The 23,365-nt window shown below is 42.4% G+C and overlaps 1 protein-coding gene across 6 annotated transcripts in view; it reads right to left on the reverse strand.

The window, feature by feature from the left end:
- Positions 1-761: 761 nt before the first annotated feature.
- The window catches only part of pcbp4 (poly(rC) binding protein 4), a 59,347-nt gene continuing 36,743 nt past the window's right edge, over positions 762-23,365 (reverse strand). For 2 of the 6 annotated variants that reach the window (XM_035520219.1, XM_035520218.1), the window contains 9 exons: positions 19,747-19,878; positions 17,957-18,085; positions 14,578-14,652; positions 13,091-13,162; positions 11,114-11,155; positions 10,752-10,830; positions 8,957-9,012; positions 4,987-5,156; positions 762-3,102 (listed from right to left, as the gene is read on the reverse strand). In XM_035520219.1, the coding sequence (XP_035376112.1) occupies positions 2,748-3,102; positions 4,987-5,156; positions 8,957-9,012; positions 10,752-10,830; positions 11,114-11,155; positions 13,091-13,162; positions 14,578-14,652; positions 17,957-18,085; positions 19,747-19,878 (1,110 nt within the window). In that variant the 3' untranslated portion in view covers positions 762-2,747. The other 4 variants (XM_035520220.1, XM_027001815.2, XM_035520222.1 and 1 more) reach the window with 4 other exon arrangements.

Raw genomic sequence — 23,365 nt, forward strand, 5'->3', positions numbered from 1 at the left:
CTAAGCTAACATTTTTTTTGCTAGACGGAAAGTAATTTTGTTGTGCATTTGTCAATACCGTATGCAATTTTCTGGAATGAATTAGAGCTCAGATGTGGGAGTCACTCAGAACTCAGTACTCATTATAATAAGCCTGTACCCTCGGGGAAGCAGCGGTTTCCTTTTGAGTTATTTTCTTTTAGGGCGGAGGGATCAAAGGGGGACCTGATTGGTCGGTTGCGGCTATTCCTAGAAAGGTGTTCTATTTTCCTGGGCTAATCCCACTAAATGAAAACACAGGAACTACTGAGCCCTCTAAGCCGAGTCAGAGTGTAGGGTAACGTGGACGTTTGAGTTGCACTTTCTATGTCTTGTGCCAATGTTTTTAAACGTGATTGTGCTGAGACATGAGAAATAAAAAACTATTATGACGCATGCTTGTGTTTGTATGTTTGTGCAATGTTTAAACGAATGGTACACATTAGCTTTTAATTTGACATTAAGATCATGCTAAAATATATCTGGTAGTTTAGATTCAGACTTGGCATTTGATCAATGTTGAGTAAAGTAATCAATATTAATACTATACCACCCCCTACCCCCACCCCAACAACATTTTGAATATATGTTTAATACAGTAAAAAAAAAAAAAAAAAGTATTGCATGTCCAAACAACATAAAACTTGTTACTTGTGGTGCCTGGTTAGAGAGAGAGAGAGAGACTTGTGTTAGGAGTGATGTCAACACCAGTGTGCAAACAAATTACAGTCAGGAGCCTAGAATCAAGTTAATACAGTATTGTTTTATTTTTTTTCATATGGCATTGATGAATGCAGTGAAATCAAGAGTCACACAAGTGCCAGGCCGACACAGGGCGAAACCCGGGTGCAAATCAAAACAGACGTTTGAAGAAAGTAGTGAATCACTTGAACATTTCACCCCTGTTTCTCATTTGGCCATAGTGGAATTCTCATGTTCAAGTGCAGTGTGGCATGTTGTATAGCAACGCTGTGTCATTTTATACAGGGTAAATGGTGGTTTTGTTTGGAATGAGCGAATTGATAGAATGCAACGAATATACAGGTTGCGCGCATGTGTGCGCGCACTCGAGCGGGTTCGTGCTTGTCTGTGCGTGTGCGTGTTTATATCACATGGTTCATCAAGCCGATGCTATCGTGGCCTTTGCCTGAATTTTGCCTCATTGTTCTCCACAGTCCATACCCAGCAGTGGTGTGTTTAAGGCCGATACCCAGGATACATCGCTGAACCATCAAGAGATGTTTTGCATAGACGCCAAGTTGAATTCATGCAAATGAGTATGTGAGACGTTAGAAGAAAGGAAAAGACAGGAGAGGGAAAAAATACATCCATAAACACAAACACAAGGTCAAAGGTTAACCACATCTAAATGTATGAATTTGTAAGTAACCGTGGACAAATTCAATTCATAATATCTGGCTTTACAAAAATAAGTGAGTTATATTCATATATTTCATAAAAAGAAAAATAATATATATATATATATATATAACAGAACTAAAATAAGTCTACATAATATACTCTTGTGGATGAAAACAGTCATAATTACAACAGCTACAGTTGATGCACATTTATGGCTAGGTCTAGTGTGTGTGTCTGTGTTTGTATGTATTTGTGAGAGTTTAATCAACACTTTCAGTCCAGTATTGCTTGTCTGTTAGTTTGCCTGGTGTTGATTCCGCTGCCAACAAAGAGACCTTGGCTACTATTTGTTTTAGCTTCTGTGTGAATGTGTGGGCCAAATTAACATGCATTTTTAATTTCTGAACAGGTAAATCACCATGCATAGAAGACTCTGAATGCTATCAGGAGAGGTGAGCACAGTTTTGACCACCGCAGTTCTTTTTGTTTAGGCTAGTTTAGCTAAGTTCAGCGTTTCCAAATCGAAATAAAAGGTCCTATCTTTACGAATTTCAGTGTTTAATTAGTTTATAATATCACATAATAGCAATATACACTTTCCATTCAACAATAAGGAATCTTGAAATCTGTGAAGTTTAGAGGAAGGAGAAAATTATTGGTGTGCCTTGTACCATAAAAGGGCCGAAACTGTTGTGTGATGACACGCAAAGCCAACATTGTAAAAGAAAATACTTGCAATAAATAAAATAAATAACCCATGTTCAAACAAATGTGACAAAAACACATAAAAACATAACACAAGAGCGAGGTTTAAATCTGTAGTCTTCTTAAAAACATTTTTTCTGGTTTTTTTTTTATACATTGTTTAAAGATTCTTAAAAAAATGAGAAAGTTGTATACATAAGCATCCACAGACATCATTGTATAAAAGCTGAGACAGAGTGTTTAGCATCAGTCACCAGTGTCATACTTTATAAACTCTTTGTGGGAATATTTTGTAATTATTAATAAATAAGAGCAGACAGTAGATGAGTATAAGGACGGGGGCATGGGACAGGACTGAGTTAGGAGTAGGCTATGGCTTTAGAGGCTACTGAAACCAAAAAACATAAACAAAACTTTCTAAATATGCTATTGTCCTTCTATAGTGTCTTAGTAGTAGTTTTCAGTAACCAAAACAAAAAACAACCCAAAACAACAACAACAACAACAACAACAACAACAACAACAAAAAACTTCCAGTAAAGTCTCTTTCGACTACACGGCTACAACAGGCAGGAGGGGAGGACCACTGAAGCATTTCCTCACCGGGTTGTGGTCTCAGGAGCAGGGACGGGGGGCTACCCATGGTTGCACGCGGGCTGCCGTCAGTAGGGCGCAAACTTCTGCCGCTCGGGTTTCTTGATGCCGTTGGCTGAGGAGATCTTGGCCGTGTAGGAGGCCAGGGCGCCGTGGGCAGGTGCAGCAGCGGCAGCCGCGGCGGCCGTGGCCACGGCCGCGGGGGCGGAGAGAGCCAGGAAGGGGACGGACTTCATTCCCAGGAGGCTGGAGAGGGGGAGGGCATAGGGAGCGCCCAGGATGGGAGCGTGGGGCAGACCACCCATCGCTGCCAGGGCTGCGGCGGAGGACGAGGCAGGGGAGGCGGGCTGGGTGAAGCTCATGTTGAGGTCTACAGGGGTCGACATGGAGGAGGACTGGGCGGTGGATTTGGCTGTCTCTAAACTGTACGGGGGGGGGGGGGGGGCAGGAAGAGGAAAGGGGTGTTGAGGGCGGAGGGAGAGGAGAGAAGGAAAGGGACCCGGATGGAGAAGGGTTAGAAGGTTAAATAAAAGACATGTTAAAGAAAAAAATTGAGAAAGAGAAGGAAAAGAAGACAAAAAAAGGAAACAAAAAGGAAAAATCATAAGAGAGGTGTGTTTTGCTGGAGGTTGCAACAGATTATTTGAGGGGGGACCTTGGCACTCATGGGGGAGGTGCTGTTTAATTTGGGGTGATGGCTTGGGTAGGGGCTTAGGGAAAGGAAACAAAATGATTTTAAATTCATTAGGATTTCTTTAATCTGTAGTCGATGGTAAAAAGAGCAAATGCGTTTGGCAATATGGTTTTGATTGCAAATGCAGGAGCTCATGCGTGCTAGCACAGAGTGTGTGTGTGTGCGTGTTTGTTTCAAGAGCCTGTGCTGACCTTCTGTCACACTGAGGTCAAATGAACATTATAAAAGAATGGGGTGTGTTCAATATGCAGAACTTTCTGATGCAATGCTTTGCAATGCTGCATGTGTTGAAGGATGTGTTCTTTGACAGGAACACTAATGGCGGGTGACACTCATGGACGGAAGCTCCAAAACACGAGTGAACACGTCAAGATGAAAGAGCTTGATTGAATCATCTTGTTATCTGAAGACTGTCAAAGTGGAATTCCATAGATTCTCTGGCCGAAAACTACCTTCCACTCACTGGCTCTCTTCCAAACCAAATTAACAGCATTTCAACTCGTGACAAACCATTTAAAGAACTTAAACTCATATCAGATGCAAGTAAAACTAAACTTGTTCGCAAAATTGTTTAAAAATGACCGTTTTTCTATTTGTGGCCTTGCAGAGATTATAGCAGATTTTGGACAAAACAAACAGGGATCTCATTAGGAAGGCCCTCTGGCAGTCTGCACCCATCTGCTTGTTGAACACACCTGGGACAAGCACCCATTTTTTATTCATGATCCACACTCGGAACCTGCTGATTCACAACACAGGCCAATAAATCTGACTGTGATATCTGACTGTCTTCAGAAATCAGAAATCTTAGTGTCTCCAGCCATATGTGCAAATATGTAAATAAATAAATAAATTAATTCATTCTACATAACAAAACAACTATGATAGCATACAATTTCTCATTTAATTGGTTTGAAAAAACAATTCTATTGTAAATACTAATAATTATTATTAGTATTATTATTTGATCAAATACAATGTCTCATTTTATATTTGTGTCTCATTTTCACTATTAGTAGCAGTCATTACTATAAGTGCCATTGAGAAGCACGCTGATTCATTTTCATAGGCCTGGGCACTGAGTGAACTATCAGTTTTGTTTGATCATCACATTAAATTTCCTCTGTCATTGCCAGGAGAACATTACACCGAGAAACACTTAGAAGCTCTCTGGAACATGTGCCTTTCTTGTCTGACTCAACGTTTGATCAAATTACAGCTGCTGAGCTCTCATGGGAGAGAATTACAGTCTGTCTATGAGGCAGACTGAACACTCTGCCTTTAGCTTTAACAATCCACTATCTTGAAACACAGACAATTAATTCCACGTTTTGACTTATTTTAGCCCCTTTCCCCCCATTTTGTAGTCACCTGGTGATTCTGGTTCGAGCAGGAGAGTGATTACAACACTGTCCTTCTTTGACACAAGAGCAATACATTAGCAAAGGCCCCAGACAGCCAGACAGTCGATGTCCTGGCAGAGATGTGATTTATACTCCGATCCTTAGCCAAGGTATTATTGGGTAAGGTGAGAGACTGATTCTTGATGAGCATATGAGGAGCAGCTAACCTCCATTTACTTCCAGCACAGACAACAGGGTTGTGGTACTTACCAGGATGTGATGAGGTACTGGGCCAGGTTGATGCTGATCGGAGTGCCTGTAATGGTGACATGTCGGTCACTGGTGCTGTCCAGCTGACTGCCGATCTTGATCTGAGCCCCGGATACCTGGCGGATCTCGTTGATTTTTGTACCTTGTCTGCCGATTATGGAACCAATCAGCTGTGAAGGCAGACGAGGGCAAAAGAGGTTCAGTGATATTGGGTTAACCGAGGTGGTAACGAAACCATGACACACTTACACTGAATTGGGAATCTGAATTCAAGTAACACTACCTTTCATATATGACTGTATCCCAACCCAGTCTCAGAAACCCACAGAAACATCGCATTTTTTAATGTGCTAAGTATTCGGGGCTTATATTTCTCGTTTGCAGGGTGTTGGGAGCTGGGCTAGAGAAAATATACAGACTGTTCAGATGCCCCCAAGGACTGGGTTGGGAAACTCACATAAACTCTAAAGTATAAGGAATTTCTTTTGTGTAATATTCCATATTAGGTTTTTTTTATTGTCACCTTAAAAGTTATGGTACAGTGTATTAAGATAGAGACATAAAGTGGGACTATGCTGTTGCATGACCTCTAGGACCCTTCATTTTCTTTTGCAGTCTTGTAAAGGGGAAACCGTCAACACATCATTTAGTCCACACTGTCTGGCTGAGTGAAGCAGATTACTTGTGAATCTAGTCCATAATCTCTCTAGTCATTGGTCATCTGCGGTCCTATCAAAATCGGCAGTGACCAGTTGTGCTGCCAAGTGACTACTGATTTTCAAACTCAAGTCAGGGAACAAGATCACAGAAATCCATGTCTGTATCAGGCGCATCTAAGCACTTGTTCAGAGCACACTCTCTGTAGTTATGCAATTTCTCTCTTTAGCACACTGCTACAGAAACATCTGCTGTGCTTTGTTCAAGCCACTGAGTCCGTGTGCCGCCACCGAAACCGTTCATTAGCACCACCCGAAACGGCAAGGCAATGATGGCGGGGCGCCGTGCCTCCGCAATGTGCGTTTGTTAATGGCCATGCTTACTCTGCTGGTTGAGGTCGTCACTGTGAGCCCACAACAGGTGGCAAAGCCTGACTTTCGCACTCGGCTCTAACGCGGTGCTCTAGCTGAATGGGCAGCTTCCAAACTCAGACACGGCCTGCCGATTCTCCGACAGCACGCCGGAGGGGAAGGTCGGAGGCCAAGCTCTTGACCCCGGTGGCTTTGTGTCAGGCCTGGACGATGACGATGCGACACCAGCGCAGATGCGTTGGCAGTTCGGCATTTGCCTGACAGTTCCCCCTTTCTGCTCATCCTCTTCGTCCTAACACTACTCCCTCACATTGTGTTTGTGTGTCTGTGTGTGCGTGTTTCACCCACAGAGCATTCCTTTCCTCACAAGTCATATGGCGCTGCAGTTCCTGATTTGTCCTGCTGCTCTCCCTGGTGCCTGAGGCTATTAATGGCTCAGCTGATTATGTAGGTGTCCAAGTGTTTGGCGGACGATGGGCAGGTCACGCTGGCACCCCAGTCCGGCCCCCTGCACCAGCCATCCATATCCCGTGTTTTATGAAACTGTAAATTATTCAGCCCTCACAGGAGAGCAAGGCAAGAGGTCACACAAACCCCTATTTCCTATTTATTCATAGCAAAAATATGAAATAAAGCTTCTGACGTCAGACATTATCCAGTTCAAAGATCTGGTCCGCACAGGAACAGAAAACCATCATTGGGGTAAATCCCCTCCCTTCCGAGGTAACAGCAGGTCTATTTTCAGTCGAATCCCTGTTGCACTCTGTAATTTTAAAAAAATCCGGGGGAGACAGCGGAGGACATGGCTCAGAGGAGACAGGGCCACTCTCCCCACTTTTACCCCCCTGCTGTGAGCTGACTCACTGGGAAGCCCCTCCAACTTACAGGCCAAAAAAACTTGTCTCTGCCAAGGTGGTCTCCAGCACCGGGGTCTGATTCCTGTCCTGCCACGCTCCTGAAGACTTCACGGGTTAGGCCTTTGTGGTGAAGCACCTCCTCAGGAGAAGGAGGCTTGATTGCGAGTGATAAACAACTTGGTCTGCCAGCCTTTTGATGTTTGTTTGATGTTGTCTTGTTGCAGAATCGTTACGCTGCAAATGCATTCCAGTAATAAATGCCATGTTATCTCCCTGTTTATAGCCTTTTTGTGCGCATGTGAATGGAGACGAATTCAAATTTGGCCCGTTGCATATACTTTGGTGAATGCCTGTCATATATATTGGCAACGGTTTATATATTTAGTAATAGATCATAACAGATGCATTAGATAGATTTAATATAACATGACCATTGAGACATTATTGTATTTATGATTTGTTGGTAGGATCTAATCTATAACTCATGTATATTAAGAATACTGCTATAAATCAGACTACAGATGTTTCCAGTTCATACATAGTCAAGATTTGTATTGGCTTTTAAAGTCCTTACAATACATTTACATATAGTCATATGGTTATATCCAGACCATTGTAATATATATAGCATCTAAAGCATTTCCCTACTCAAATCATTTAACATAGGATTTCTTCTCTATTAGCTCATTATTACAATGGAAATTATGATTGCTTAAAATGGTATGTTATGCATTTATATATATTATGCAAGTGCCACTTTAAATTAATTTTTATTTCTGTGATGTTAGAATAATTTGACGCAGTTGCCTAGTCTGAAGCAAAGAAGGGTGTAAGGCTTAATATGTTTCCTGTGAACCCTGAAATGTTGGCCCAAACGAGAGATGCACTTGTTCACTTGTCCCAAATAACAATTCAAACAAACCTGCCTGCTATGAATCACAAGCAATAAAAACCCAATACCAGTGAAGGATTCTCCTCGCCTTCCAAACACCAGGCCCTTAAAATAACAAAGCTCGCATTCCGCCATCGCGGCTCATGGCTCCAACGAGCGTGGCCGGAGCCCTCAACTGGGCCTGGAGCCAGCAGATTAATCCAGCGATCTTGGTGAGGCACAAGGGCACTGGGGCGTGGAGCGAGAGTGGGGGTGCTTTGGTGGGCAGGCATGACAGGCACGTCCAGCTTCCCTCCAGGGCACTGTACTGTGAGAAGCTGTGGGCTCCGATGAAAGGCTCCGGACGGCATCTTTATTTACCGCTCTGTTTTGACAGCAGAGGAGCCCAAAATACGTCAGCCGGCATGACAGGATTGGAGGGAAGCTCCTGTCACTGCTGCAAGGGAGCCAGGCGGACTGATGGGGCTGGACGGACTGTCTGACGTGGGGCTGTTTGTGCCGTATCTTTGATGGATCTAGGTTACACGACGAGATATGAAGAGCCCACGGAAGAACGCCGTTGCACAGACTGTGCAGGGCTGTGCTTTTATGAGTTCTCAGTAATATTACAAAGAGTCACAAATCCTCTTTAACATATAGCCCGTAAGTGTATTATCACTCTACCACCAGTGTTAATATATTAACCTCAACTCCTCACATGCACACACACACACACACACACACACACACACACACACACACACACACACACACACACACACACACCATTTCATTTTTCACTGTGCATACTGGAGCTCACATTTCTTATGTTTGGGTGACATCCTTCTCATAATTCTCACCTATGAGATTCTAATATTCATAAAGCAAGGCAGATATTTTCCACCAATCCCATGAAACTGGATTACAACACAAACTTTCTTCATGCAAGCTGCTTATGAACAGATATTCTATGATGGACAACATTCTTACCAACTGTTTCTTCAATTTACACTCAGTATTAAAAGTAAATCAAAGTCTCGCTTTACAACCACGAAACTGCCTGTTCAATCTGCAGAACACCTTATAAAAATTAAAGACCTTACCAGCTAAGTGTGACTTAACCAGAACTGTAAATGACGCCACTAAAGTACCAATTTTGAAATGGCTATGGTGTAAACAGGCCGCTGAAGAGGAAGTGAGGGAGCAGCACTTACGTCGTTTGGAATGAGAAGCTCCTGCGAAGCCGTCTGGGAATTGGACTCCATGCCTGCTAAGAAAGAGGAGAGTCATCAAGTTAATGAAGCCCAGGAGCACTTCAGCAAAAGCTGATTATCACAGCTGCATTGTGTGCCTCTCTAAGTGGGTGTCACCCCTCCGAATAATTGTTCACTCCTGTAACTGAAAGTGGAGCTCAACATGTTGGGCCTTTGACATCTCAACGGCTGCCAGTCCTTCCGGTTTCTACCTGGAGAGTTTGAAAGTCTGTTGGCTGCTTGTGGAAGACTGTTTGAAGAGGTTTAGGAGATTTTAATTTTTTGCATTTATTTTTTATTGCATTTTCTTCTAGCAATCATCCCCAAAGGAATTTATAGGGGAATGATATTTTTTATGTTTGTGTAAATATAGACAAAATTCTTGAAGGACTGCTGACAATGCCTAGAATTGCTACTGACAACAGCAGCTTGAAATATTTCGTGTAGCATTGAGAATGAAAGACCAAGAGAAACCCTGTTGCTAGTTTGCCAAGTAACTTTTCAGCAAGGTCTGTGTGAAAGTCCATGGGATTGGCCGTGGTCTCATGTGTACCTTACACAAGAGCCTTGCCTTTGTAACAAGACTACCATTCCCCATGAGCTAGGTCAGTCTTCAGCTCAGCATCGCCAAGTTAGCTGCACACTACACGAACGACTTCTGTACACATTGGTATCCTTCAGCAGCACAGTCCAACCTTGCTGCTTTCATTCCCGGTCCTGACCTACGACTGCTACCTGCCTCTGACGCCTGCATGTTATCACCTGCCACACAACGAAAGCTTAGCCAACTTCTCCCCGTCTCCACTTCCATCATCACCGCCGACCCCCCCACCCCCCAAACCCGCTCATCAGTAACCTGTTTTAATATACTGAAACACTGATGAGCTTTTTACCCCCAACATAATTGAATTCTCCAGCCATATCATGAGAGGGATATGCTCTCCTGGCCTCCGCAGCAGGAACGGAGCTGCTGTTGTGTTCATTCTTTGATGCACAGAAATTGCTGCGAGCAACACCTTTCGTCTCAGAGGCTGAGCGCTTATTTACCATAATGCTTAACAGTCAGTTAAGTACAAAATAGGCTGCTTTGAAAAACCCGTTTCTGCGCAAATATATACAGGATCCCCAGATGTGGTTTCTTGAAACAATATGAGAGAAGGGATAATAGTCCCTGTCAGTGGGCTGGGGTGGGGGGTAAGGGAATGGTTAATGCCTTTGGTTGGTGGGGTGAACTTGGTGGCTGTGAGAAGATCCCATACTTGACGAGAAATTGGATATGGACTGGAAAAGCATGGGCTGCTCGATGTGAATTCCCCACCAGGATCAGCCCTGTTTTTTTCTCCTGGTCTGATCGACACGTGCCATATGCTTCAAGGCAGGCAGCCAGACTGGCACGGCCCCTGGTGGGAGGTCCATTTGATCTACGTTTATGCGTCCAGGTGCTTCGATGCAACATGTCTTCTGAAGATATTGCCATCCCTGGCCCTGGGTGACACAGAGTCCAAGCAAAGTCCTGTTCGATTTTCCCATTAGTAAGTCACAACGTTCTGTTCTGAGCCAAAGTTTGCAGGGGCAGGACTGTGATTGTGAAGCTTGCTGTTTACATTTGCCTGTAATTGGCCACTGGCAAATGAAGTCTGTAAGGGGCAGCATATGGGAGAGGCTCCAACCAGTCAAACCAGCCTTCTTACAACTGGTCTGTCCCTTTTACATGACGCTCATGGGAAACAACAGCCAACGTGTGGGTGGAACTTACCAGGTAGGACGGGAGTAGTCGTGGGCTGGGCTATCGGTGCCAGTCCCTGCTGCATAGACAACTGGTGCAGCTTGGCCAGCTAAAGGACAGACAAACAGACACACACACACACACACACACACACACACACACACACACACAGAAAAGCATGAAGGGACACTTGAATGAATGACAAGTTATTACAGACTGGATGAGAACTTTGGCTTAATGACATATTGTTTCTAAACAGCAGCATAAAAAAAGAGTCAGACGGGCAAACATGCTCATTTATAATGTAGCACAGAATAACTGAGTCATATCTCAGTGTAGACTGGTGTTGTCAGGGGGAACAAGGACAAGCAATTAATCTTCATGACCCTTACCTCTGAATGTGGAATGCCATATTGGTTCTGTACAGTGTATGCCTAGAAGACAGAAGAAGAGAAGTCACAGGGTTTTTTGTTTCACCTTTCTGAGTACATTACATTACACACGGGAATGGCTTAGAGAGGCTGGCTAATAGGCTGGTGCCGTTCACACTCTGCCCACGCTTTCAACCCGCGTCAACGGCGCTCGCTTTGGTTGGTTTACAGAGGCCCACTTTCGAACCGGAGAGCTTTCAGAGTTCAGGCCTCGGCATCAAAGAGAATATGGAGCTCGGTAGGCAGACGCAGGATGTAAAGGGGAGGACTGTGTGCCACTCCCACAGGCACTCTTGTGTAAGCCTGTTTAAAAGTTTAAACACACTGCAGAAAGACAGACGAGAGTGAGAGAGAGAGGGGAAGGAAAAGAGCAGGAGAGGTGGAGAGAGAGCGAGAGACAGAGGGCGAAAGGCAGGTGGGACTAGTGACACAAAAATACTACACACACACACACACACACACCCACTTGCTGTTCCTATCACTCTGTTTAATAACTGGTCATGGGTTTTAGGAGAATGTTTTCGAGGGAAATGGACTTTTTTCAATAGAAACTGTACATAATCCACCAGGGCATAGGCCCAGACACCCATGGGAGCCTGAGAGAAGTGTGTCCGTGTGTATGGTGTGTGGGCTCAGTTCTGTTTGCTTTCTCTTGCAATGGTTGTCTTTTGATATATACTTGTTCCTGTGTTTATCATTACCTTCGCTGCTCTAAGCAGTTGGGGAGCATATGAGGGGAAAGGAGAGGATGCTCCATCGAAATTATTTCATTTATTGATTGGTGTTATTTATCTTTCCATGTCCCTTTCTATTCTTTCCCTGTTGAAGCACAGCCCACTCGTAAATAATGGGTAAAAGCATTAATCGCCTTACACAAGCACTTAACACAGTTACCCCCCCCCACACACACACAGACAAACACACACACGTGCACTAATGCAGTGCCTTCATTAGTGAGAGTCTCCATGGTCTTGCCAGGCAGCACTTATCTGAATGTACTCTGAAGACTGCCAAAGTATCACTCTGCCTCATGGCAAGGCCCTAAGTCATGGGTAGGCACTCTGCTTGTGTGTGTGTGTGTGTGTGTGTGTGTGTGTGTGTGTGTGTGTGTGTGTGTGTTTGCGCGCACCAAAGTGTGCGTGTGTGTGTAGGTCACATGCCTCCCCTGTTTCAGCCAGTCTGATAAGGGCATTGGTAATGTTGTTGAGAACCATGACTAAACACAGACACACACACACATGCACATACACAAGCAAAGGAATATTTGGCTTTAATATTCTGTATCACCCTCCTTCACTGCCCAGATATTGCCTGCATGCTAAATTGCTGCAAATGGTTGATTTTATCAGTAACCAGGCCTACATACTTGACCTCCATTCCATCTTTGAAACTCCTCATCAAAACAGTCTTTTATGAGCCAGGTTCTCATCCTGTTGCTTTTCAGATATATTACGTATAAGAAATGGTCCATCAGAACTTGAAAAACTTCAGTATAGAGGAAAAAAAAAAAGACCCATTTTAATCCTTCACGACACCCCCCCCCGCCCAAAAAATCTAAGCACATGCCCAAAATGCAGCAAATTCTAAGCAAACTCAAAAAGAATGCTAGATAGCTCCATATCTTCCCCACAGAGAAAGGACATGGAAAACAACCTGAATTAGCTGCTACGAAACACGCGGTTCCCAAGGACTTTAAATTAATTGAAAACCGCGTGTTATGCTAATAAACAGAGAGGCCTAGGGTGGGATTGAGGATTGGGGACATGCACAAACCAAAAAAGGAGAGGTCTTTTCTCCCTGGCTCGAGAGATAGTCTGGTTGCAACATGCGGCGAGCGAGCGTGACAGGAAGAGAGTCTGCCTGCATCTTTACAGGCCTGGCCTGAAGAGAAGGAAGATGCAGTAGGACGATGGCGTCCTGTGGTAATATGATACTCACTTGTTGCAGATCCAGAGCTCCCTGAGCCACAGAGAATAGAGGGTGAGAGCCAAACTCAGACGCTTCGAACACCTTCAAAAGGCAATAGGAACAGAAACAACACACAAACCAAGGCTTTCATTTACATATCATTGCCATCTATCTATCTATCTAGATTTGTGTGTGTGTGTGTGTGTGTGTGTGTGTGTGTGTGTGAGTGAGTGCGTGTGTGTGTATGCCAAATCAATTTTATCGCCACATTGCACTTAAACTAGAGTAAGGTGAGCGAAAAGCTTAAGGGCTTGCGCCTTACATTCTAGCAGTACTGTTGGAAGATATATATGTGAATATTCTATGTACATATTATAAAAAAAAAGTAGTAAAATATATGCAGATGTGCAAAAGTACAAAACACAGTAGTATACAGGGTACAGACATTACATGCACACTATCACTCACACGTCATGCATGCATCATACATACTATGCAAAACAAACCTTGAGTAGACACTGTGATAATAATAGTAATATTTATTATTACTATAATCACTACTACTACTACTATTATTATTATTATTATTATTATTAATAGTAATAACACTTCAATAAATATGCCGGGCCAACATGACTGAAAGGGAAAGGGGCCGAACATCAATTTTTTTTTAATAAACATCAATCTTGGCCTTACCACAATAGGGCAACATGTCAGAGTTAGGCATTTTCACAGCTGCCAGCTGCCTCTCCAATTAATTTTTTTCACTTTCGAAAGTGAGCCTCTCCGAACTCTTTAATGTTAATGAATATTCATGAGCTGATCTTAATGTTATCGTTACTGAATGAATTGGCATGCCTTGAAGAATAAACATTAAAGCCACTTTAGTCTAACACTTTAAGGGAAAGTTATAGTGGTGTGATCGCTAGATAATTCAGTGAGGAGAATAGGTAGAGAAGACATAGCATGTGAGTAGTCACTGAATTTCATACGTTTTGTGCTTTTTTCTTGTGTACCTCAAAAAGGCTGAATTCAGATTTAGCTAATTTAGTTTCATTTAATTATAAAACATCCGTCAGAAATTAACATTTTAAAGCAGAAACAAAGAACCGTATTATTATCATCAACTTTTTTGATCTGCAGTACTTTATGGAGTACTTTACTTTGACCATACCCTACTTGTTTGAACATTTACCAGAATTACTAACAAACTAACATTTCAGTACTTTTCATTTCAAATGTTAAATATTATAATCAATAAGTGTGTCTAAATATGGTAAACTGTACTTCATTTTCAACAGAGCTGAACTGAGGTGCTTTGGTGGTTATGGTGTTAGGTGTTAGGCTATTAATTAATAAATAATTAGGGTTAATACCCTAATTATTAATATTTATGAATACCCTACTTATTAATTAATAGTGTATTAATGTGATGCAGTATATGAGAAAACACAGGCCACATCCAAGCAATACAGTGTGCTGTGTCTGTAGATGATTGTGGGTTTTGAAGTTCACACCTGATTTCCAGAGAGCAGCAGTGCCCCTGGCGTGGGGCTTGGCCGGTATGGAATTGTGGCGCCTTTCGGAGGTGACTGTGGAACACAGGGATAAAAGGAGAGCAAATCGGGTGGCGTTCTGCAAACTTGTTTTCAAAAGCGTTTTGTTTATGAGACCACCATTTTATTTACAAGTTGTCATTTCAAGGTTCACTTGCCATAGTATGTTTATCCATAATGAACGCAGACAGTACATTTTATAAGTGTTCCTTATTTAGGAAAGAAACAGCACACAATATATGTAGTATTTAAAGGAACAGCCGAAAGTAAAAAGAAAACATAAAAACACCTGAAATGGTATCTTTTATTATACCAGCAGTGGAAGGTCTCAAAATAATCATATGTTCGTTTTAGTGCCTGATTGCGGAGACTGACGTGATTTAATTACCTTAACAAGTAGAAATGCTGACAAGCCCAGCACAAATGCACTGTGCCTATCGATCAGTTCCTCAGCACATTACTTAAGCGCAGCCCATTATCTTTAAACCGGAAGCCATTTGCTTAGATTATATTCTGTATAATGTTGAGAGTGATGATACTCGGTTATGGTAATGCTTTTTTGGCATTTGCTTTTTTTTCAATTAAGTATGAGCTAGTTGGATAGATCATCATGACATCTAACAGCGCGTCAAGAATCCATCCTCTCCATTCAGTCACTCCCTACTCAAGCCATATTTCAGGCCAGAGGTTCTTAGACTAATTAGCAGTAATCTGGGATCAGTTCAGGCCTTACGCCCTGATCCATACAATTAAATGCACATGGATGGGAGAAGCTGACTCACCCTTCTTTCTCCACTAAGTACTGCACGGGCCTTGATTAGGCTTAACCCAGACCTGACCATCTTTGCTCATGTGAAAAAGTGACACAAATACGCTACTTACTCCTTATAGACCTACATTTACTTACCGGCTGTATTAGTATCTAACACAGAGCAAGTTATACGTTTACCTGGAGCAAGTGTAGTACAAACTCTGGTAATTATTTTGGGGGAAAATATGAGAAGTACTAGGAAGTACATTAAAATGTCTGACAGGTCCTTGTGATTAAGCAGAAAAGGACACAGTGAAATACCTTGTAATTGGATAATTATTTGGATTAGCAAGGTAGTGAATACAAACATGTTCCACTAAATTTCACCATAATGCCATGGGCTTAAACAGAAAAATAAATAACTACAAAATAAACACCTCTAAAAGGAAGGGTTACCCATAAACCCCACACAGAGAACTGATGGATGTAACGAGGAGCGATGCTAATGGATCCGGATCCTGCCAAGCACGCTCTCTCCCCTCCGATCAGCTGAGCGCAGGGAGTCTTTTTAAACATTCATCGGGCAGCTTTGCATAATTTGCATCCTCTAGCAGGTGACAACAGCCGGCGAGGAGCAGTCCTGAGACGTGGTTCCAAGGCCTTTGAAGGCAGGCTTGGCATTAGAAAAAACCCAAAACAACCCCAATGAGCCAGTGAAAGGAGCAGGAGCAGGTCCCACGCTAAAAGTAAAACTTCCTCATGGAATACACCCCAACCCCCACTGCCCTCCCGTGCCTGTCTGATACGATGCTCGGAAGTACACAGAAAGTGCATAAAGGAAGCAGAAATTACTGCATGCACTGCAGGAGATAATTAAAACAGGCCTTTTAAGTACTGTTCGAAGAAGAAACTGCAAACACTGTCCTATATTTTACATGAGACTTTAAAAGCTTTGTCAGGCTTTAGTGGTTGTAATACTTGTAATGTAATATTAAAGCTTCAATGAGAAGCTGCAAAAACAGTGACACCCCAGAGATTAGCCATGAATAAAGTCCTATTCGGACTGGATTAGTTTATCAGCGGGACATTTGTAATAAAACATTTTGCACGTCTCCTCAGTGATGAAACTCATGCATCCAGATGGCATTTTACTACAAGAATACAAGAATATAGTGTGTTGTATCTACAAACAAAAATGTTTGTGTCATGTGCGATCATATGTGCTCCATTCACAACATGGCATCCAAACAGGCAAAAAGGTGCTGGAGTAGAGAAGACGTGGCTCTGGGGTGACCCAAGGTTTCAGAAACAATTTGAAATGACAGTTCATAACCACAAAGTATAGTATAGGAGTCAGTTTGGACACAAATAACTGTATAAATTAAAACTCAGCGTACTAATAGGGATCATTATATTTGCCTAGTGTGCTTTAATTTATTATTTACTACATATTCTCCCTTTATCCTTATGGCTTGTATATTGTATTACATTAGCAGTTTGAATACAAACAATAACTTACAGTTATATTAGTTTAACAGGCTTTAACATTAGATCTTTAAGGAAGTGATCCAACTAGTAAGTAATGATTTATACCTGGAGCTGCTATTAAAATAGCTCCTTTAATAAGCCTACAGGATCTCGCTTTTACTGATTTTAGCTTCTTTTCCATCTGGACAGTGAGTGCTCTCTTATGTAGAGAGTTTGCAGTGGAACATGTACCATGCAGACCAAGTAAACGTTAAGCGACTCTTCATAAGCATCCATTTTTTCGTTTCACAAATCGGGGAAGGTCACCGATGGATCCATGGACTAGGAAACTAAATACGACTAGTAGCAATGGTCAAAAATTGTTTTTTTCCAATCACGAGGCTACATGGTCCTGGAAAATCATGGTGATTTATATCAGGCTGGGACCAAAAATTAGCAGAGGAGCACTGAGTTAGGGTAATCTAATTCCGCCTTCTATTTTCTCAGTGGAGGAAGGAGAAAAACACCTATGTGGCCGTTCCGGATGGAAATAAAAATCACAGTGGAGAGCCTGAGAAGCAAACAAGAAGTTACCGCAGGACCACATACAAATTTAATACCTTCTGAATAGGGCTTGAGTAAAAAAAAAAAGTGCATACTAGTTAGCAGTGGCAATAGAAAAACTTCAATGTTAGTTTAATGACCATCCGCAGTCTTGTTTGCACTCTGTTACATCCCCACAGTACAGTTATGGATTATTACCAAATAAATTCAACAATGGTGGTTTTAAATCCATAGACAGAATCTTTTTCATTATATAATGTCTGGAGCTATTGTTGAGTCACAACAAGTGTTGCTGGTATATTCTGCCAATGTATTTTATACACTGAGTACGTGCGATTGGTGAGGACAAAGTTCATTGCTTCTGGACAGTCAATGTGCTGACTTATAATGAGAGAGAAATGGGCCCAGATTCAGGCATGGCTGGGTCCGATTCCATTATGTTAACAAGAACTGAAAGGAAGCTTTCTGCAGAGTGCTCCTTTATGTAGATATTGCTATTGATTCAATAAGATTTTCAAGTTCGAGGATGAAGTGAAACAAAGGAATGAGCAGCAGTACCTCGAGAATGACAGTGCAGATGAGTTTGACACACTGGATAATGGCCTCTTGGCTACCAGATATTGTCACCCCTCTTTCTGTAGAGTTGGGAAGAAGGTCTCCGGCCACCTGGACTTGCGCCCCTGTGGTCTGCCAATGAGAGGATGAGCCATCAGCACACATGCATGAAGCAAGCACTACTGGACTGTAGAGAATGTAGGTCAGAGTAGCATGAAAATGGGACGCAAGTGCAAACTATTAATTGCATTACAAAATATGCATTAGGGAAGGCATCTGGCTACATTTTAGTACATGAATCGAGATGCTGACTTTACAGAGTCACTGCCTCAGTGCGTCTCATTTCCTGATACAGGGACCAATGCAATGCACATAGAGCTGCAAAAAGTAGTAATTTGATTATTCATATTCATATTAAATCAACAAAGCAGCTTAAATGTTGTTTGGAAATCAGAGGCTGTAGGAACTCATTCAGCATTTTTAAAATTTTGTTTATTGTTTTTTGTAAAATAACGTAAAACAACACTGCACTTTCTGCATCTTTTTACTTTTTAAAATATTTTTGTGCTTTACTAACTATAAATGAACATGTATCAAGTTTTTCAAAGCTTGTGCTAAATACATCCATAACATAAACCAATTTGGCTTACTATATAAGTAGCATCATTAGTGCTTCAGTAATTTGGAAAGGATAATGTTAGTAAAATAGCTATAATCTTACTCTGTCCAGTCAGCTCCATTTCAAACTATGCTGCTGAACCTTGTCCTCAACACCAGGATATTTTATTTTCAGTTGCTGGAACATTCACATCGTACACATCTTATTTTTGTATATCACATTAAACTTATTTGTCCTCAATTAATAAATGCCTCCAGACCTTGTTTTTTTGTTTTTATTTTGAGCATTCAGGTTAAGACGTAAATTCACACTTAGTTTCATGCCACTTAAAAGGTAAATAGAAAGTCAACCAAGCAAATATCTGTCAACATTTTTATTGTTGGTGTTGTCGATAACGTCGAAAAATTGTTTCAGCTCTAATTGCACATTATAGTTTTTTCCCTTAGCCTAATCCAACAGCTGTTGCACTATTTGAAGGTAGGAGAATCAGTATAGTGAGGGAGCCCTTATGTTGGAACATTAGTGACTTTTTGACCTAGCCAAGGGTACCATATGGGGATCATCTTCACATAATAAATGTGCGTGAGGGTCCCCAGGAGTCACACAAGCCACCAAAGTATGAGATGTCACAGCATGGGGCCATTTCATTCAGAGAAATACACCATCCCACAGTTGGCTCCTTGCTTGTAACCTGTACCTAGTATTATCAGGCCTAGGCAATAAAGAAGCAAGGTTTCTGAAATGAAAAACGTGCACACTATTTAGCTAGTGTGAGCCAGCGATTTCATTCCATCCCCTTGCACAAGTTGCAAAGATGAACCCCTGTATAGTTTGCCTGGCTGGCTTGAAAAATCACAAAAAGAACAACAAAAGCCTTGCTCTCTTAACCAAATCTCCCACCTTCGATTAACATATTGGAAACACACTTCCTGCCTTTCGCCTTCCTCCATTTCCTGCATTAGCGTCCACTCAAAGTTAGCGTGACCAGGCTCTCAGCATTACCTCATCCCTAGGTTGACAGCAGAGAGGCCATAAATATAAAACAAACAGGTGATCACTGGCATCCAGACCCACGAAATATCCAGTGGAGCAATGCTTCTTACTAATCTTATAGAAGAGGCAGACAACGGCAAGGTGGCAAAAAGCCAGGAAGAGGGACGGAGGTGGCACTTACCTCTCTGATCTCTTTGATTTTAGAGCCGCCCTTGCCGATGAGAGAGCCGCACTGGCTGGCAGGAATCACGAGCCTTAATGTGACTGGGGGCTTGCTGGTGACTGTTCCATTAGCCACCAAAGCAACCAGGTCCTGGTGGGAGAGGGCATGGAAGAGCATTTTAAGATGCTCAAGCGCAGGTGCTGCAGACTTTAGTACTGAACGGAAATAAAGAGCTGAGACACGGAACAGTGCTGGATTGTGTGTGGTGAGGCAGGGGGAGGCAGGATCCCATCAACGCTATTTCCCGAAACGCTTAGACAAGTTATAAAAGGTGAGGGAAGTCATGACTTTGGTACGGCCATAGGCAGACACCATACACGGCTAATAAATTAGATTCATCTACGCGTTGGCCCTAAGAATGGCCCATAAATTTGCTCATAGCATTTTACATGTGAAATACTAGATCACTGGTAAATTGTATTTGATGGAAATGACGAGTTGAACAGAACATAGTCATTAAGACAGTCTTGCACATGTCACGGAAAGCTCGCCTCCCACGAGTCCGGTGGTTTGGCTCGCCGCGTGCAGTGGGAGGGTCATGTTCGTAGCAACACCTGCACACACCTGTATTGTTAGTCTTTTGTGTATTTAAACACTTATCGTTGTGTGCAGTGTTGTCGGTTATTGTTGACGTAATGTGTTAATGGTCATGTTAAATGTTCTTCTTGTCATTGTTAAATGTAACCGTGTTTATTGTGTTTGTTCAGTGTTAACCGTGTTACGTTCATTGTTTGTAACACGTGAGTGCCGTCGTCTTTATGTTTCAATTAAATGTTCATCCATGTCAAGGAAGTCTGTGCGTCCTGCTCCACGCCCTTCGGCACTCGGGCAGTCGTTACAGAACAATACAAATTCAAAGCTTTACAGCTGTTTTAGTCATATCACATCACCGTAACTAACATTTATTGAGATCTGTATCCTCTTTAATGCATCAAAGAACTCTAGAACCTGTTCAAATCAATTATAGGTAAGTCAGAGAATAAGCCTGGACTGAACCTTCCAAAATTAGATCATTCCATAAGTTTTAGATGAATTTTGTACAACAAGACCTTGTGCATCCCCATTTCATACTTCCAAGGGGCTTCTTTCACATCATCACAATTTAATCAATCCCTGCTATTCACAATTTAATCAATTCCTACAATTCACAATTTGCAAATCGATGTGGCCTGCCGACAAAAGGTTACCAGCAAATTGAAAAAGTTGAGCCAGGCCCATGGCTGAGCTCCCATCGATTTCCTCCATCAGATTATGGACAGCATTTACCCATCTCACATTTTGTGTTGCTTTTGAGGCTATATTTGATGTACCCACTGGCTTCAGAACCACTCAAGAATGCAGCTAATGGGACCGGAGTCAGCCACTCATCCAATCAGCAGTCTTAAAGAGCAACAGCAACAGCCGTTTAGCCCCACCTCCCTTCTCTGTGCTTTTTTTGGATTCTGAGGTAACTGCCACTGGTCATAATCATACAACCATGGGTGAGCCAGTTCTGGAAAGATGGTACATTAGCAGCTCAGGATGCAGCCCAATGGCTGACAGTGACAGCACCAGACTCACCCATTAGTACTGCTATTCATCCATATATGTATGAGCCTGCATCTAGTTTTTAGTTCCTATTTTCTTTAGTTTAATTTTTAATTTTTGGTTTCTAGGGAACATTTTACAAATATTGCTAAAGGTCATCCTCACTCTCTTATCCACAAAAAAGACTACAGGGATGACATAGCTAGCTAGCTACATAAAGTAGCTGCAGTAACAGACCAGCTAGTCGTAACTTGCTACAATAATGTCCTTTCTTCTCTAGACAAATGCCATTTTTTGAAATCACATCATTTTGTGAGAAAATGACTTGACAAACTAATCTGGTTAAGTATGTTCACTTGGCTTATAAAGGGCTCGATAAAGCTACCTATGTGGGCAGGTTGAGTAGTTTTAAGCCATGCTTTTTGGTCTTACATCATGGTCTGACATCATGGCACTTGACTTTAACCCAAAGCAATTCATCTTCTCTTCAGACATCTACTGACAAAGAGACAATTCTCTTGTCTACAGTCATAAATGTTCTATAGAATACACAATAAACTACCACATGATATTTTTGTTACATTTTCTGTTGTTTTGTTGCTGTTGCCCTTTCAGTGAGACAGGAGAAATAGCGAATGTGGCTCGAGAACAGCAGTCGAGGGCACCTTTCACTGCCATTCTCCAGCCACAGAGAGCAATAGGAGCTGATGTCCATTAGTTAGCTGGTGTAATTTCGGAGGCTCTTTCTTTAATTAAGCTGGCAATAAATATCAGTCTCGAGTCGTGGGCCGCCGTTGCTGCAATCAATTAGAGGGGGGCTGCACTCTTGCTGGGGTTTAAAATGTAAATAGTGGCTGGCTGATGTGGCGGCCGCCACCAGCTCACGCTCAGGCTACGTGGATGGAATCGTTATGAGTTGATGGTCTGCCTCCAGACGTCACCTGACAAAGGGATTTCTTTCTGTTTGTGTTGACAGAGGGCCTGTCTGTGGAGACTCTGCCTTTTGCATTCCTTCAGAGTGCACTCCAAAAACCTCCCGAGAACGGACAGGGAATGAGAGGGAAGGAAAGGAGGGGTCCTCATCTGCCTCTGAAAATACAGTGGCCTTTGGAAAATATGCAGGAGATGAATATCTGAATGCGTGAATGAGTGATACATTATCTCTTCCCTGTCTCTCTCTCTCTCTCTCTCTCTCTCTCTCTCTCTCTCTAGCTCTTGCTCTCACTCCCTGTTTCTCCCTCTCTATATCTCTTTTGCTAGAGAATTTATACTTTCACCTCTGCCCATATCAGTCTCTCCTCCGCTGAGTCAGGAGTCTCCTTCTGGTTTAAATTTGGATATATGCTTTATGTCATAATAGACATGAAGAGCACATCTCCCCCCTCAGTATCATTTGAAATACTAGCAAGATGTTCAGGCCCAGTAATCCACTTCTTCTCCTGATCTACTGTTCTCAGTTCGACGAATGATAAATCAGCAGTTGTGATGTTAACCTCCACAGGTCCATGCTTTATCTTATAAGGTGCACTGCCCGTGCATGCCGACGGAGACCTGGGATTTAATCCCTGGTACTTTACAGGCTTAATGTGGAATTGCTGAAAAATTGTCACAGCCCACACAGGATAAGTGCTGAGTTCTTAAAAGCAACCAAGGTAAACACGCTCCGTTGTATGTTTCCCTGGTTGCATTGTTATTTGACCTGCTGTGTTTTATGACTCTCTGAAGGCAGTTTTGTAAAAGACCTGTGTTAAACGAGAGGTCCACTTCTCAGAATTTTCTCAACCTGTCCTTATTCCTTACTTCTTCTTCTTCTTTAGTTATAACATGCTAGCACACATGTCTAATAAAGAGAAGGAACAGAACCAGAGGCAGTAGTTTGGTCTCATACACTTCCATTAGCCAAGCCATCCAACCTCTTTTCCAGTATCATCCTCACTTGCCCACTGAATCGCAAGGCAGATAATGTTGTAACATTACAAAGTCAACCTCAATTCCATTAAGATTCACCAGTAGTTGAGGGCATAGCTCATGTGGCCAGAAATCGGTGCGA

Source organism: Electrophorus electricus, chromosome 20 (assembly GCF_013358815.1).
Source record: "Electrophorus electricus isolate fEleEle1 chromosome 20, fEleEle1.pri, whole genome shotgun sequence".
Lineage (NCBI taxonomy): Eukaryota > Metazoa > Chordata > Actinopteri > Gymnotiformes > Gymnotidae > Electrophorus > Electrophorus electricus.